Source organism: Anas acuta, chromosome 8 (assembly GCF_963932015.1).
Source record: "Anas acuta chromosome 8, bAnaAcu1.1, whole genome shotgun sequence".
Lineage (NCBI taxonomy): Eukaryota > Metazoa > Chordata > Aves > Anseriformes > Anatidae > Anas > Anas acuta.
The window spans coordinates 30546642-30561786 of record NC_088986.1 but is presented as its reverse complement, the minus strand read 5'-3'; the positions used below and the strand labels follow the sequence as shown (position 1 = coordinate 30561786).

Here is a 15145-nt window from a genome sequence, read left to right as displayed (position 1 = left end):
CCTTAACCCTCATTCTTACCCATTTCCACTTTTCCACATTCCTTTTCCCTCTTTTTCAGTGAACCATATATATATATAAACCAAAAATAGTTTGGAGAAAAAAAGTAACCTTCAATCTGAGTAGGCAATATATATACTAGATACGAGGAGTGCATGAGCTTGTATGAAGCATTGTATCTGATAAAAGAGATGTTCCTCTCAGTTCTAACAGCAAAGACTGAGGGCCACAGCTTTTTGATTTTTTTTTTGATTATTTGTTGTTTCTATGTATGCATTTGGTAACAATATATGTGGAATTCTGATTCTGTATTTCTCACAAATAAATATGGAAAAGGTACAATAATTGAGGGAGTGCTTTAGAAGCTTCAAACTAGCTAGCCTGTACTGTTGATTTCAGAAGCTTGACATTGTGTGTTACGAAGACTAATTGATAAATCTGATAAAACATGTCTTACGTCACTTCATGAGTTTACTATCTTCTGTTATGTTCCCAGTTTCCTAGATTCAAAATTGTTCTGTTTTGATTCATTCTACTGTTCTGGAATTCATTCAACTATTAATAAAATGCAGTTCTTTGTCATTCAAACAAAAAGGAGAATCAAATAAATATACTTTTCTTAATGTTGGTATTTGGTATATATTTCTAGCTTTAAGAATTATTAATATAAGCTCTTGTATGTATTACATAAGAATTCTTATAGTCTGTTACAACACATCTTTGAATATGTACTGCTCATACACAGAAAAAAAGAAAAAAGGACTAATTCAAGTAATAGCCAACCAAACCAGCAGATTTCAGAATAAGAGCATATGACAATTATTTTCATCCTGAGTCTAGCTAACTTCAGAAGAGAGGAAATCAAGGTGTTTTTTTTTTTTTTTTTTGTTTTTTTTTTTTTTTTTTTTAGTAATCATTGGAATATAAATTAAATACTTTCTACAAGACTTTTCTAAGACTTAATGAAATAAACATGCAATTTTTCCTTTTTAGGTTTGGGTTACCTTCTACATGATGTTGGCAATTCACTATTTCTAAGATAGGTGTCAGTGTGATTAGAATTCAAATATAAAACTTAGAAAACAGTGATTTAAATTGTAAGTTTTACCCTTTGGGGAATGGTTTCACTGTAAAACTATTATCTAGGGTTGCTAAAAGGTAACGTGTGTGTGTGTGTGCAAGTAAAAATATATCTATATCCCTCCTATGTAAGTATAGAAAGGTATGTAGCATTGAAAAGAAAAAAATATATGAAAAATGATGAAAAAAAGTGAAGTATCCTGATCAGGCCCTCTCATGGCATTTTTGAGCACTGTCAAGCTCCCAATCACAGTTAGGCTGAAAGAGAAGTTCAGAACCTGACTACTTTTAAACAAACTTAGTAGGCAACTTCAGCATGCATTTTTACCCTCAGTGAAAGAAAACCCATTCCATTTATTACACTGTCTTAACTTTGTTCAAGGTAAATTGCAGGCAAAGATCTATATGCAGTGAGTCAAGTAGGCATTGATTCTTTTGGCATTGTTAGTAAGAATCTATGGTCATACTAGATACGTCAGTTTGTAAAAAGCATCCTTTCCTATTTGTGTTAGATGATGAATCACTTTTATGTGCATCTTCAAGAAAAAATGGCTTGTCAAGCTCCTAGAGAAAGAATCTGAAATTCTTTCATGAATGTGACAGATGCTTCTATTTAGTCTTAATACTTGTATGTCAAACTGTGCAGAAACTTGTGGGTAGTACTAGTCCTGACTCCAAATCTAGTTGTGTGGCCTTGAACACATACATGTATGAAAGGATATGTTATTTACCCTCCTGAACAGTCCCACTCATTCTGTTGAGGGCTACTCACAAGACGTGACTGCATCTTTGCAGCATGCATGCATGTTTATGACTGGACTCTGAATTAATTCAATTTTCAAAGGATAATATCTAAGTACTGGAAGCATTGGTACTGTTTTTAGGCCTCATTGAAAAACATAAAATAATACACTGTTTCCTCTGTTGACATTGCAGTTTGGACCATAATCTGTCTTAGAAAATAGAAACCATCACATTTCTTTTCAGTGTTGTTAGTAAAAAGAAAATCAAGGACTAAGTCATGATTTTTGTTTTCCAATATTTTGCCAATTCTGTGGTAACTACAACAAATTTTAGCAGTTTTTCTAACATGCTGCTGCTCTTGCCTTCAGCTTCTGAAGACCACAACCTCATAAACCTTCTGTCTATAGAGATAGCTAAAGCTTTAATTGATCATTAGTAGACTTTCAAAATGAGTTTCTATCTGCCAAAAGATTAAGTGTCTTAGGGAATTGACTTGAAGCGGTGTGATTAATAGAGGATAAATGCAAGGGCCTTCAAAAACACTGCTAGACCACAAATCCTTGAAAAATTTCCTTCTAAAATATTAAATGGAAAAGCAATATATATATATTTGTCTCTCAAATTGGAGAAGCCTTTTTAAAGATATCAATGAGACTTTATTAACTCTAATTTTCAAAAAGAAAAGAGCAAAATGTCATGAAAATGTTGAATTTTACTTCAGAAGAAATGATTCATTTTTTGGAAGTTTTATTTGCAAAGTAAATTTTAAGTTAAATGAATTTATTTCAACAACAACAACAACAAAACACAAAACAAAACAAAACAAAATGCTTTGGGCCAAAAAAACAAACAAAAACTTTTCTACTCATCATAATTGAGAATACTGAAAAACAACAACACTTCATGTTTATCACAACTAGAGGGGTTGCTTCTCCTTCTGCCTTCTTTCAACTTTCACCTTTTAGGTCATTTTGAGTGATTTTTTTCAAGTTTTTATGTTGCTTTCTATTGGCAATTTTTGTACAAACCACTTTTGGGAAAACTGACACCACTGAGCTAACACTTACTGATGTTACTAGAGAAATAATGGCTTAGTTTCTTAGGTACCTGAAATATCAGTGCTATTTAACTTAGTTAAGAACAGATCTAGATGGTAAAAGTGACATTGTCTGCATTAGAACTGTTAACATCGGTGTAGCAGAGGATAGTAGCTGCAGCTGTCCTACAGCAATACTGAAAGATGGATGTGATTTGTATTGCACTTAGAGATGAATTAATACATACAGAAATTGTGAAGGAGAAATTCAATGTTCCCTTAAAAAGTTTGAGAATTAAATTTTGTGGCTAAATGATTTTCCCTAATCAAAATGTTCACATCACCTGATGTCTCTGAGATAGGTATTAAGTGGTGTTTAAATTGAAATAGTATTTTCATTACACTCTGTAATAAACATTTTCATTTAGGTATCATTGTTGTAGTACTTTTTTGTTACGATGCTTACTTTCAAACTGTTAAATAGAATCTTCCAAACTGCTAATTTCTGAGCATAAATTGTAAATGATATATTAGTAGGCTGGGTGAATTAAGGTAATTTGTGATTTCTCTTTTTATCCAAACGTTCTTACCTTTGGATAAAAGGTTTGGATTATAGCATATGTTAAGCATATGTTATTTGACTCTGTCCTGATAACCCCACCACAAACCGTTATCATAGAGCAATCAAAAGGTGATGTTAGTCACTTGAGTATTATTCTTGAATTCTTGAAGTTTCATTTGATAGGGCTCTAGAAGGCTGTCATATAAAAGAGGAAACTCTCCAAATTAGTTATGTTTCTAATTTAGAAAAATGCCTATGTATGTGTGTACCTGTGGAGGCAGGTTAGCCCTGAGCTTATTCATTAGATGTTCTCACCTGTGTAAGCATATTCAGGTAAAATCTTTGCAAGTTCCTGGACCCAGCACCAAATCCTGGAGGTACATCAGTTTCCAAAGTATTTGTGTCTTGGAAGCAGCAGCATCTATTCCAGGTGAAACTACTGGCTGTTCTGTAAAGAATCAGCACAAAACTTAGGGGTAAGCAGGCAAATTTGACCTTAATGGATGGATTTTTAATGAGCTTTGCAGAAATGCTGTCCCCCAGCTCTCCCTTTCCCAGCAGTATCGTCAGCTTAGCCATCACACTCATGCCGTGGTTATGGGCTCCTCAATACTGTTTGCTCTCTGACCCTTGAATGGGCAACTGAAGTGATTTTAGACTCTTTTTAGTGGTCCTTTAATGCCTTCTATAGTACATACTTTTAGGACCGCATATCGTTGTGGTAGCTGGGACAGGAGGTTGGCTGGCATGGAAATGATGGCAAAAGTATATATAGATGGATGGTCCAAATCAATATTTTTTTCAAATGTCTGTCTACTCTGTTATTCACCACTCAGTTTAGGGGAGAACAGGTCTAAATGCACACTTTTATATCTAATCACTTCTGGCTGTCGATGCAACGTGTGATTGATTGAGGGGTCATAATTATTGTAATCGGAAAGGAAAAGATACCACTTCTGCAAATAACACTGGGGAGAATAATCTTATTGATCTATGAAAGGTTGCATTCTGTTTGCTTTGTCAGACAAAGTGGAAAATACTGGTATCAGCGGTATTTATGTCAGGATGCTGGAGGTATTTTAATATAGGTTAACTCTAAAAAGTGAGATTTTTTTGAACTTTATTTGCCATGTGTTGATGGGAAAGCAGCCATTTAGAGACATGAATATAGCTGATGTTTTTCTATCAAACACTACAATGTTTCAATGTTTGAAGAAAAAAAAAAGTGAGAAAATAGATCTTGACTTCCAATTTAATAATAATGGAATATGAAGGCCAGATTGTAACTGTAGAAGTTCATTTCAAATTTAAATATTTAGCATTTTCACTAGTCTGCGAATACAAGAAAATTTATTACATTAAGATGGAATTTAGATCTTTGACATGAAGCTGATATTTTCATAGTGTGAAAAATATCAAGCTGACATTATACTGTCTCATTTGATGACTTCCAAATGTCAGAGTGCAGTAACTTATTCATAGGGACCTCAATGTCTTGTGATAGTGTCAATTTAAAAGACATTTACACTGACTTTTTTTTATTTAAACATGTAAAATGGAATATGCAAAGTGAATGAGGAGAAGGGGGAAAGACCAGGGGCAAGAAAGTTCTCAATAATAGAATAAGGCACTTTTAAGGCTAATTTCCACGAAGCCTTCTGACAGCTGCATGGACTGCTGCCTCACAGGACTTCTGACAGCTCCGGTCTTATTCCTGTTCGCATTATTTCACTTGTTCCCAGCTCAGCACTCCGGTATTTCTTGGTATTTCAACAGAACATATGGCATTAAAAATAGAATGATATACTTTCCTGAAAAAATAAGCCCCTCCTCATCCCTTGATTTTAAAAGTTATTTGTAATAAGTAAACTTCAGTGATGTATGCCCATTGCTGTCTTATCTTTCAGCTGTTGCTTTTCCAGCTGGGGAGTCTTACAATATGGAAAACATTGAATAATACCTCTTTGAGGTGATTAACCTGTGCATTATAACATGGCCTGTAGAAGACCTCAGTCAAGAGACCACTGGAAGGACCATAAAGCCACCATAGTTGACTCCAAGAAGCACAAATTTAACATTCTCTGAATGCAGACAGAGCTGATGTCCTCATATTTGTACATGCACCTGTGCATGTCAGTATCCATCAGTTTGGTTTGCGCAGCTACATGTGGCTGTAGCAGGGTTCTGAAGGTGTTAATTGTATCACAACTGTGTGCTGCATTGAAGAAAGGTGGCTGTGGAGGCCAGCTCCATGCTGCTGCATGGCCTCAGCAGAAAGGACGGGCCACAGCTCTGCAGCACGGGTTGCGCCTTGACCATCGCCTCTGTTACAGGCGCCGTGTGTTCACGCAGCACGGCTCCATTTAACGCATCCAGCACGGGCCAGGAATCGTCGTGCACATTTCTACACCTAGGCACAGCGCTTTTAACAAAACACCGCCAAGAATCGCGCTGGGGCGTTTCACGCTCCGCGCAGGTCCCATTTTACACCGCGCTGGGCTGCGCTTGCCCCCAGCTGCAGCCCGTCCTCACTACCCCGAGGCAGCCCCGGGCGGCCATTTTGTGGCGGCGCTTGCCCGCCGGGCGCCCCTTCCTCCTTCCCCTCGGCCCCCGCTCACCCCGGAGCCGAGGGCACCGGCCCGGCCCCGCTCCCACCGCCCCGCGGGGCAACCGCAGGCCGGGCCGGGCCGCGGCGCTGCCCCCTGCCGGCGGCGGGGCCGGCTCCCTGCGGGCGGGCGCGGCCATGTCGGGGCAGGCGCTGGAGGAGCTCTCGGCGCTCGCCGCCATCTACTGCGAGCCGGACGCCTGCGAGGTGCTGGCGGTCTCAGGTGACGGCGGCGGCGCCGGCTGCGGGCCCGCTCGGGGCGCTTCCCCCGGCCCGGCCCCGGGAGGAGGCGCTGCGGGGCCGCTGCCCACCCCCTGCCCACCCCCGGCGTGCTGCAGGGCGATGCCCGGCGCTCTGGGTGCGGGCTGTGCAGGGGCGCTGCGGGGGTGCCCTAGGTGGGAAGGGCAGAGCGGCGCCCCGCTTGCTGCCGCCCGCTCCTGGCTGCGGGGCGGGGCGGTGGGAGCGCAGCGGCTGCAGGATCCGTGGCTCCGCGTTGTCTGCGCCAGCCTTGGCTTGGCGGCCATTGCTCAGAGCACGCATTTTAGAGGTGAATTGTGGCGGTCTGTGCTGCTGCAGGGCCGGGGTGTCCCGTCAGGACAGCTCAGTAGGGCCGATGTGCTCCCACAGTTACTGCCGGGGTCAGGCAGGCTGTGCCGGGCAGGGTTTGCTCAGTTCCTACCAGAGATGTGACACCTCTCCCGTGCACTTGTGGTGATTCTGTATAATATGCAGCTTCCCTGGTGTCACGGGTGCTGCTGTAGCATGCTGCCCAGCTCCACAACACGGCCGGGGCTCCCTGCTGGGTGCACTGCAAAGAGGTTACCAGGGGAAGGCTGGTAAAACCTGACTGAATGTCCTGCCTTGGCATCTTGTCTGCATATGGACTCAGCCCAAAGTACTGAGATTGACAAGGACACACTTTCTGTTTCTTCTTCTGTGAGAATGGCTGAGCACTGGCAGGGGTTGTGGCATTTCCCTCTTGGAGCTCTGCCTGAGCAGGCACTTGGGCAAGGTGACCTCCAGAGGGCCCTGCCGCCTCGGCCCGTCTGTAAACACTGCTTTGGGGTGAGATTGCGGGTGGCTCTCTTTAAGTGACTCACCTGAAATGGTTACTAAGAAATTCATTGAATAAACCCCAAACTTTCCTTTTAAAACAGTTGTAGAAATAGATTCTCAGAAAACAACAGGTAGCTGTTTGAAAAGAGAACATGCAGACAGCCTCAGAGGGCTGAAGACATCAGTGTCTGCATGGAGAACAATTAACTGGGGTAATCTAAAAGTAGAATTGTTTTGTGTCTAGATCTGCGTGACACACCTCTCGCTCTAGCGTAGGCAGGTAGTTCTGATATTTTTTCAAGTGGTATTTAAAATATGATTGACGAAATGTTTCAATTGAGTTTTATTTTCTTAAAAGTCGTAAAGTTCAGCAATGTTTTTTTCAGGCATCATTTGAAAATACAGTATCCAGGCTTAACAGATGTTCATTAAAAAAAAAAAAAAGTAATCATATCTAAGCATTGCATATGCATGTCTGTTTCTCCGAGTCTGTTAGAAAAATATATGAACATCTTTCTCTGTGCTTCATATACAGCAAAATGTTTTTGCGTTAAGTTACCAGGACATAAAAGGCTTAGAAGCCTTCCTGGGACATGAAGTGATGTGCTATGAGTGCACAATGGGAACAGGTTGTATTTATATCGGCCACATTCTCATGATGTTTTAGAATCATGTATATCTGGCTTATTTCCATTGTTTTCTGCTGGAATTGAGAGTATCATTTGCAGTATTGATTGTTGGTAATTTTCTTACTTTGGGAATTTACTTCTCTTTTAATTTGCTACAAAATCCCTGAGTTAGTATAAAATAAAGTTTTGCTATATTCACTAGCTTGTTTGCTTTGTCTCTTCAAACTGTGTAAATTGTCATTGACAAACAGTGCACAGAGGTAACTTCCAGTAAGACTGTTATGTTCTGCTAACCCTAATATATAAAGAATAATTTGCATGTAGATCCACAGGATCAAAAAGGAGGCCACTGGGGATTTATGGTTTTGAGGAATGTAAGAAAATGCTTTTGCAGATCTCTGGGTATGCTAAAAACTTCAGCTTCCCAGAATTTAATGGTGAACTATTCAGAATGTAAAATATGTTTTTATCCAAACCAATGTGTTGATGAATTTAAGTAAACTAATTACAGCATATCTTTCTTACCTTACGTATCTATTTAGAAAGATTAGTGTTACAGATAGAAATTCATAATTTATTTGTTAATCTGTTCTCTTCTGGTTTGCTCACCCAGTTTGCTATAAAAATATATTTATATATTCTAAGCTTGTACTTTAATAGGTGCCATTTTCTGAATTTAAAAATAGACCGCATGTGTTGCATAAAATGCCTTTGGGCAGGAGAGGAGGGGGATATCTGTCTGGTTGACATGGAACATAAGAAAAAATCTGAAGTATGCTAGAGCTAAATATACTGATAAGCGTGCCGCTATGGGGGAAAATAGGTTAAAATGTATTGAGTTTAGTCTTATTAGCACATTAAATGCCAACAGAATGGTCATACCCAACCCTTTATTTCAGGAATAATCACCATTTTGTTGTGAAGGCAACTCAGACCTTGTAGCATGTGCAAACAAAGGAAATATTTCTTTAGAGCCTAGCTACGAAGGACGGCGAGCACTCGCTCTTTGTTCTGCCAGCAGTCTGCAGTGCTGGCGCAGAACATGGATGCTGCGATGCTGAAATAAACTTTACACACTGTAGCCCCACGAACTTTTTGAACCAGTTCTCCTTTTTAAAAGTAAGTCTGCAGCAGATGTAAATGAGCGTGGCTGGGATTTTCGCGACGGCTCAGAGCGATACACCTTGGGATGTGAGGCTGTGTGGCTGCCTTCGGATTAGTTCATCATCACCGGGAAAGGTGTGAGATTGTTGCAGGCTTACAAATGCGATCAGGGCGGCAGGAGGCCCTTGCCGAAGGGGCAGGTTGGCCTGTCTGGCTATCCCTCAGTTAATTTGAGCTGGTGAGACCTGTTGTGACAAGTCAGTGAAAAAATCCTAGCAGGATTGTCAGAAAGGTAACTTGGTTTTCTGTCACTATAATTAAGCTGGCACTGGCGTATTGTTCTTCAGCTCGTCTATGGGCTGTGCATTTCAAAATTTATTGGCAACCTAGTTTAAAACAAGGCGTCTCTTGGGCAGGAACCTGAGGATGTCGGTGGTGTTCAGCCAAACACCGCTTGCTGTCAGCCAGCAGCGTGCGGCTGGAGGGAGCACTCTGCTCTGTCAGGCATGGTGCTCGGCCTGGGGACTGCCCTGGCTGCTGGGCTGCACGGCAGGCTCCTCTTCTTGGGTGTGTGCTTGGGTGTACTGAGCCTAGGAGAACGGCAGAGCAGCTATAATTGCTGGTGCCCAGCAAGGAGCGTTTGCCAGGGCTGTTTCAGCTGAAGGTGGAGGCTGGAGCGGGAAGGCTCGAGGTCCCGGCCTCGCTGCTGCCCGTCAGCAAGGGCTGTGAGCGGTGCCCGCTGCCAGGCCGGAGCCCCAGAGACTTGAATCTCTTCCAGGGCTGGTGTGCTTCTCTGGAATAAACTTGCCTTAAAAGCAGCCTGGAATCTTTAGCAGGGTCTTAGAAGGCTGGAGAGCAGCTTCTGCTGGCAAGGAATGAGGCTTTGACCCTTAGTGCCTGGAGGTATGGGCACGGGTGGGCGTAATCTCATTTAATTCGCTGGATTTGCATCTTCTACTTTCAGCACCAGATCTGACTCCACTTACGTAGTGAGGGTCTGTAGTTGTTTGAGGCTTCACTATTGTAATACTAGAGTTTACTTTTTGTTTTTGATGGGTTTGCTTATTTTGTGACGGATCTGACCTACAGTGTTCTTCATGTGAACCAAGAAGGAATTTTGGAGACAAACCCTTGGCTAAGCAATCTAAAATACTTCTGTCTGTCCAAGTCACTTCTAGTTTCTTTCACTTTTTTAATATGGTTTAAATATAAAATCACAGAGAGTACTGAGGTTGGCTAGCCGTGTCAGCAATGCTAATCAAACATAATTCGACTGACTGTCGTGCAAAGGAAGATAAGGTAGGGGGAGAGGGAGGCAAGTCACTTCAAAAGAGCTCCTCAGAAACTCAGCTCTGCTCTAATGACATTAGCTTTTTTTTTTTTTTTTTTTAATAAGAAATGGGGTGGAGTGTTTGGGATGCATCAAAAGGGTGAAGCAAGAACATCTGAAGAAGTTCACCTTTTGTCTGATACCCCCCCCTTTTTTTTTCTTTGTTGTAGAAGAGGTTAGGTCTTTGTCCCCTCTTTTCACATTATGAACTTTTGTATTGTTTTTCTGTGAAACATGTTTTAGTCAAGAAGGACTTTATTGCACAAATTACTGTGCAGAACTTTCATATTGTGTCTTGGAGTATGTGATTTGTCAGGAGAGCGTGGTCTTTTGTCCTTCATGCTACATGCCGTATATATACTTTTCACACTGAAAATGATTGCATTCTGAAATACACCCAGAACATATTTTCAGTATGTATCTGTATATATATACACATTTTATATATGAATATGCATATACGTGTATGTGGATGTTTCTAGTATTTCATAGAATCATAGAATATCCCAAGTTGGAAGGGACCCATAATTTAAGGTCATTTAAGGACCCATATTTAAAATCAAATGTACAATAGCAAAGTTTTAATTTTATCAATCCAAATGTTGTAGATGCAGAGAAGTTGACAGAAAAGAAATAAATAGAGTTTCTCTGAAAGTTGTAAGGGACAAAGAATCTATGACTTTTTTCTTTCTATGTCTGTTTTCAGTGTTGAACTGCTTTTGAGTGGTCATGTCTTCAAAAATACTCAGTATAAGTCTGTTTGCCTTGTGCTGGTGTTGGTGGTAAAAGCCCTACAGATTTTTCTGGGAGCAAAGTTAGGGCACTGCTGAGTCCCTCTATTTTCAGTTATCCTTGCTACTGCTATTGACCTGCAGAAGCTGACTTAAGGGTTTCTAGGACGATTCTTTATTACTGGCTTGTCTAGACTTTAAAAGAGCCAAGAGGTGTGAATGCTTTATAGAATGTGTTAAATAACTTTCCCTCTAATATGATATGGAAGTGTTTCATTTCAGGATTCCCTGCAAGTACAGCTTGAGGCATTGTTTGCAACCCATCCCCTGTTGTGTCCCCCTCCCCCCCCGAAAACACAATTTTTAATATAGAATGGCAGTCATTGGAGTTGAACTGATAAAGAAAATAGTTGAAAAACGTATATTATTAAGTTCAATTTTAAGCAAACTACTAATATTTATTTTTTATATTTTCCAGAAACGCATGGAATCACATTTAGAATTCAAATCAACGTGAAAGAACTACTGGATACAGATATACTTCTAAAGCTGTTATTTCATTTGCCAGTTAATTATCCATCAACTCTACCAGAAATTTCTGTTAACTCAGACCAGCTTACAAGGGCCCAGTGTACAGATGTGAAAGATAAATTACTTGAAGAAGCAAAGAAACATCTTTCTGAACCCATGGTGCATGAGCTGGTTCTTTGGATACAGGAGAATCTTAAATATGTCATTAAGCAACCAGCAACAGTTTACAATGAAAAAACTACTTTGTCAAAAGCAGAAAGTACAGAGGACGCTATCTGGATGCTCCTTTTGCATTTAGATCACATGAGAGCAAAGGCAAAATACGTCAAAACTGTGGAAAAATGGGCTTCAGATCTAAGGCTGACTGGAAGACTGATGTTCATGGGCAAGATAATATTGATTCTTCTTCAGGGTGACAGGAGCAACATTAAGGTGCAGGAACAATGAATGTTGACTAGTTCTATCGATTTAGTACTGAAACCTGTGTCTGAATATTTTGTGTGTGTTTTTCTAAGATTAACAATTTTGGAAGCAGATTGATCATTAGGAGAGTAGGAAGGCCCTACAACTTTATTCTGTATATAAGAAACAGAAGTTACGTGAGAAAGAAACCAGCGAAGCATGTGGCTTGTATTCCTTTGCTTCCCACTGGAATTATACTCCTCTATTCCCTGTGTTTCCTGAGTGTAACATGCCCAGATTCATTCTCCTCTATTTCTGAAGCACTCCAGAAAATATTCCAGAAAACAGAAAAGTTGTAATGAGAAATTAATAATAGACTATTTGTAGCTCATTCCTAACTGTCTCCTTCCGTGATATTTAAGCCACCAGGTGTTCCTACTGCACATTTGAACTTGTCTGTCCTTTTCTTGCTGCATCAGGCAGGCCTTTGTGGTGATACAGGAGTAGAATGTTCTTATTTTTCAGACTCAAGTTCTCTGGGTCAGTTAAGAATGTGCTCAACTTCAAGCTGATGAATTGAAACAGGCATACACTTTTTGGAGTTGGCGCTTTCAAAATTTGATTTCTGTGTTCTGAAGAAAGATCTTTGTTTCATATAGATTTTTGAATTTTACTAAACTTCAAAGGTACTAGGTGACATTTAATATTTTGTTCTTTTTGTCACTTAGGAGTACTTGATTCTTCAGAAAACTTCTAAGGTAGATGTGGACTCAAGCGGAAAGAAATGCAAAGAGAAAATGATTAGTGTACTGTGTGAGACAAAAGTACAACCACAGCATAAAAGGTATAATTTAATACTGTTGTGGACAGAAAAGTAACTGAATCGATAATTACATTCTGACAAATCAAGGCATATTCATGAATTTCTCTTGTACAATGTAGGTTTCAGATGTTTGAAGTCAAAGAATATTCAACGCTGGATGAGCTACAAAAGGAATTTGAAGCTGCAGGACTTGCGACTCTCTTCTCTGAGTTTGTGCCTCCTCTCTTAAAGTAAAAATAAAACACTGGAGTCTGACCAAAGCAGCAGTCGATTGCAGATGCTGCTGTAAGATACAAAGACTATTTCGACAAACAAGATTTTATGGAGAAAAAGAAAGTCTGAAGTATGTATCCTTTTGCAGTAAGGAGAAAGCAACTCATACATTATGAATTGATGATCTTTTGACTTCTATGCATTATAACTTTTTCAAAGGAATGTGGAGTTAATTGTGATATTTGCATGGCAAACATGAAAGACAAGGAGGAAGTCATGTTAAAATAAGTCTTTCAATTAAACTGTTTTTCAGTCCCTGTTTTCAGTGTTGTTTTTTTTTTTTCTTTTTTTTTTTAATCTTTTGTGATAGTGGTCTTTCATAATGGCCTGATAGAAAGTATGACTAATTTCACTGTGAAAGCTTATATTTTTTTTAAAAGCATAGCAGAACAGATTTGAAGACGAGAGGACAGTATATACTTAATAACTATCAGGTGTTCATCTGCGAACTTTTCCTTCTCTATGTACTTGAATCTATAAATATTGGAGTGTTGATTTCAAGAAACAGTTCATGTGATTTTGGGATCTAAACAAAAACTGGAAGTGTCTTTCTGAATGTTACTCTAAAATGTATAAAGCAACTCAAGTGGAGAACTTGAATTGATTAAAATTATGTATATCATCTGAGGTAAAGCCAATTGTATTTTCTTTCATAGTTTACAGATTTCTTTTTGCACTTTGGTTTTACTGACTGCTTATTTAGATATCTTGACTCAATTAAACTGTTAGAGCAGTATATATAGAGACTTCAGCCTTCTATCTCAAGACTTACATTAAGTCTTCTGTCATTTAAAAGCTGGTAGAATATAAGTCCCTGTTGAAACTTACCCACCTGTAGCATTTTTTTTTGAGGTCAGTAGCCTCAGCCAGCTTACAAATTTTTTTGTCACTAGTCTATATTTTACTTCAGTGCAGTGTTAAAAATTACATACAGCATTTTTACAAATCATTTTGTGCATGTTCTGTTTGCTTAGGGAGAGTTGACTGCTGATTTGTTATAATTATTAGTGTCCTCTGGTTTCTGTTTTACCTTATGCCATTCTCTAGCAAGGCTAAATAGATTGTCCAGGAGTAAAAAGTTTGAAGTCATGAGTTTTTCAATAACTAGCAATGGCATTTAATTGGTTTTAGCATATAGCTATGCATGTGTTTTACTGCTTTCAAAAACTCACTCCCAGCAGCCAAATGCCCCACATGTTCTGTGTTTACAGAACAGATCTGATCAATTCAGTGGAAATTATGTTCTCTCCATTGTACTAGGGGAAGAACAGTCCTAATTGGTTAGTTCCCAAAGCGTGGTGTGTTATGTACATAATGTAAGATGTTTTTACTTCCAGTTTCATACTCAGGCCAAGAGATCATGCCTCTTTCTTTGTGTATACTAGCAAACCAACTAAAGAAAACAAGTAAGATTTTTTGTTTGTTTTTATTCTCTGAGATATCACATACATAAAGGGGTGTGGCTAGACTGTTTCAAAATTTAAGTTTTTAGAGCTGGATAATTTTCCCAATATGGAGTGTGTCAAACATGTATGTTGCATGTTTATGCACCGAGGCTTATTTAATGAGACAGTAGCAAAATCTCTTCTTAATGAGCCTTTCATGTGTAGTACATACAACATTTCAGGCACAGCAGAAAACAGTGTGGGTTAAAGAGGTTTTGCAAATCTGTTCTGTATTATTTTGAAATAGTTCCCTGAGAGAAAGGAAGCACAACTTGTATCACTTTAAGAGTATGTGGAAATGAGTTTTTACATTTATAAAGCTGAATAAAACACAAGTATCTTTAAAATATTGAAATAACAAAGATTTTAGATTACAGTTCCCGGAATTCTGTTACTCTGAGTTAAAAGATCTGTCTTGAAAAATTGTGTACTAGTGGAGTAGAAGGCCATGATAAGATGCAGAGGCTCTCTCCTTACACTATGTGATACATCTGGCAAGGATCAAAACAACAAAAGGCTTAAGCATATACATCAGAAGAAAAAGTAGTTGGTACCTCTCTGCATATCTATATGTTTTAAGCTTTTGCCAGACGGATTATATGTCCTCAGCCAGATCTTTAAAATCCTCTGGTGTTCTGGAAAGAGAACTGCAAGGTACTTTGGCACAACCTGTATCAACATCTTGGCTGTGTAAGTCTAGCTGGGGCTTTATCCAACTTGCATTTAAATCAGTTGAATATTTTTTCTGTTAATTTTGGGAATTGGATGGAATAGTGATCCTAGTCATGTGATCTCA

General features: G+C 39.4%; 1 protein-coding gene across 2 annotated transcripts; it reads left to right on the top strand.

The window, feature by feature from the left end:
• Positions 1 to 6012: 6012 nt before the first annotated feature.
• Positions 6013 to 13531, top strand: RWDD3 (RWD domain containing 3). Of its 2 annotated transcripts, none has more exons than XM_068690557.1 (4): positions 6013 to 6248; positions 11354 to 11838; positions 12537 to 12652; positions 12751 to 13531. In XM_068690557.1, exons 1-4 carry the CDS (start codon positions 6164 to 6166, stop codon positions 12863 to 12865), a joined length of 801 nt encoding a protein of 266 aa, XP_068546658.1. In that variant the 5' UTR covers positions 6013 to 6163; the 3' UTR covers positions 12866 to 13531. The 2 variants fall into 2 exon arrangements, with proteins under 2 accessions (XP_068546658.1, XP_068546657.1); XM_068690556.1 differs by lacking the exon at positions 6013 to 6248 and adding an exon at positions 6278 to 6572.
• Positions 13532 to 15145: the final 1614 nt, after the last annotated feature.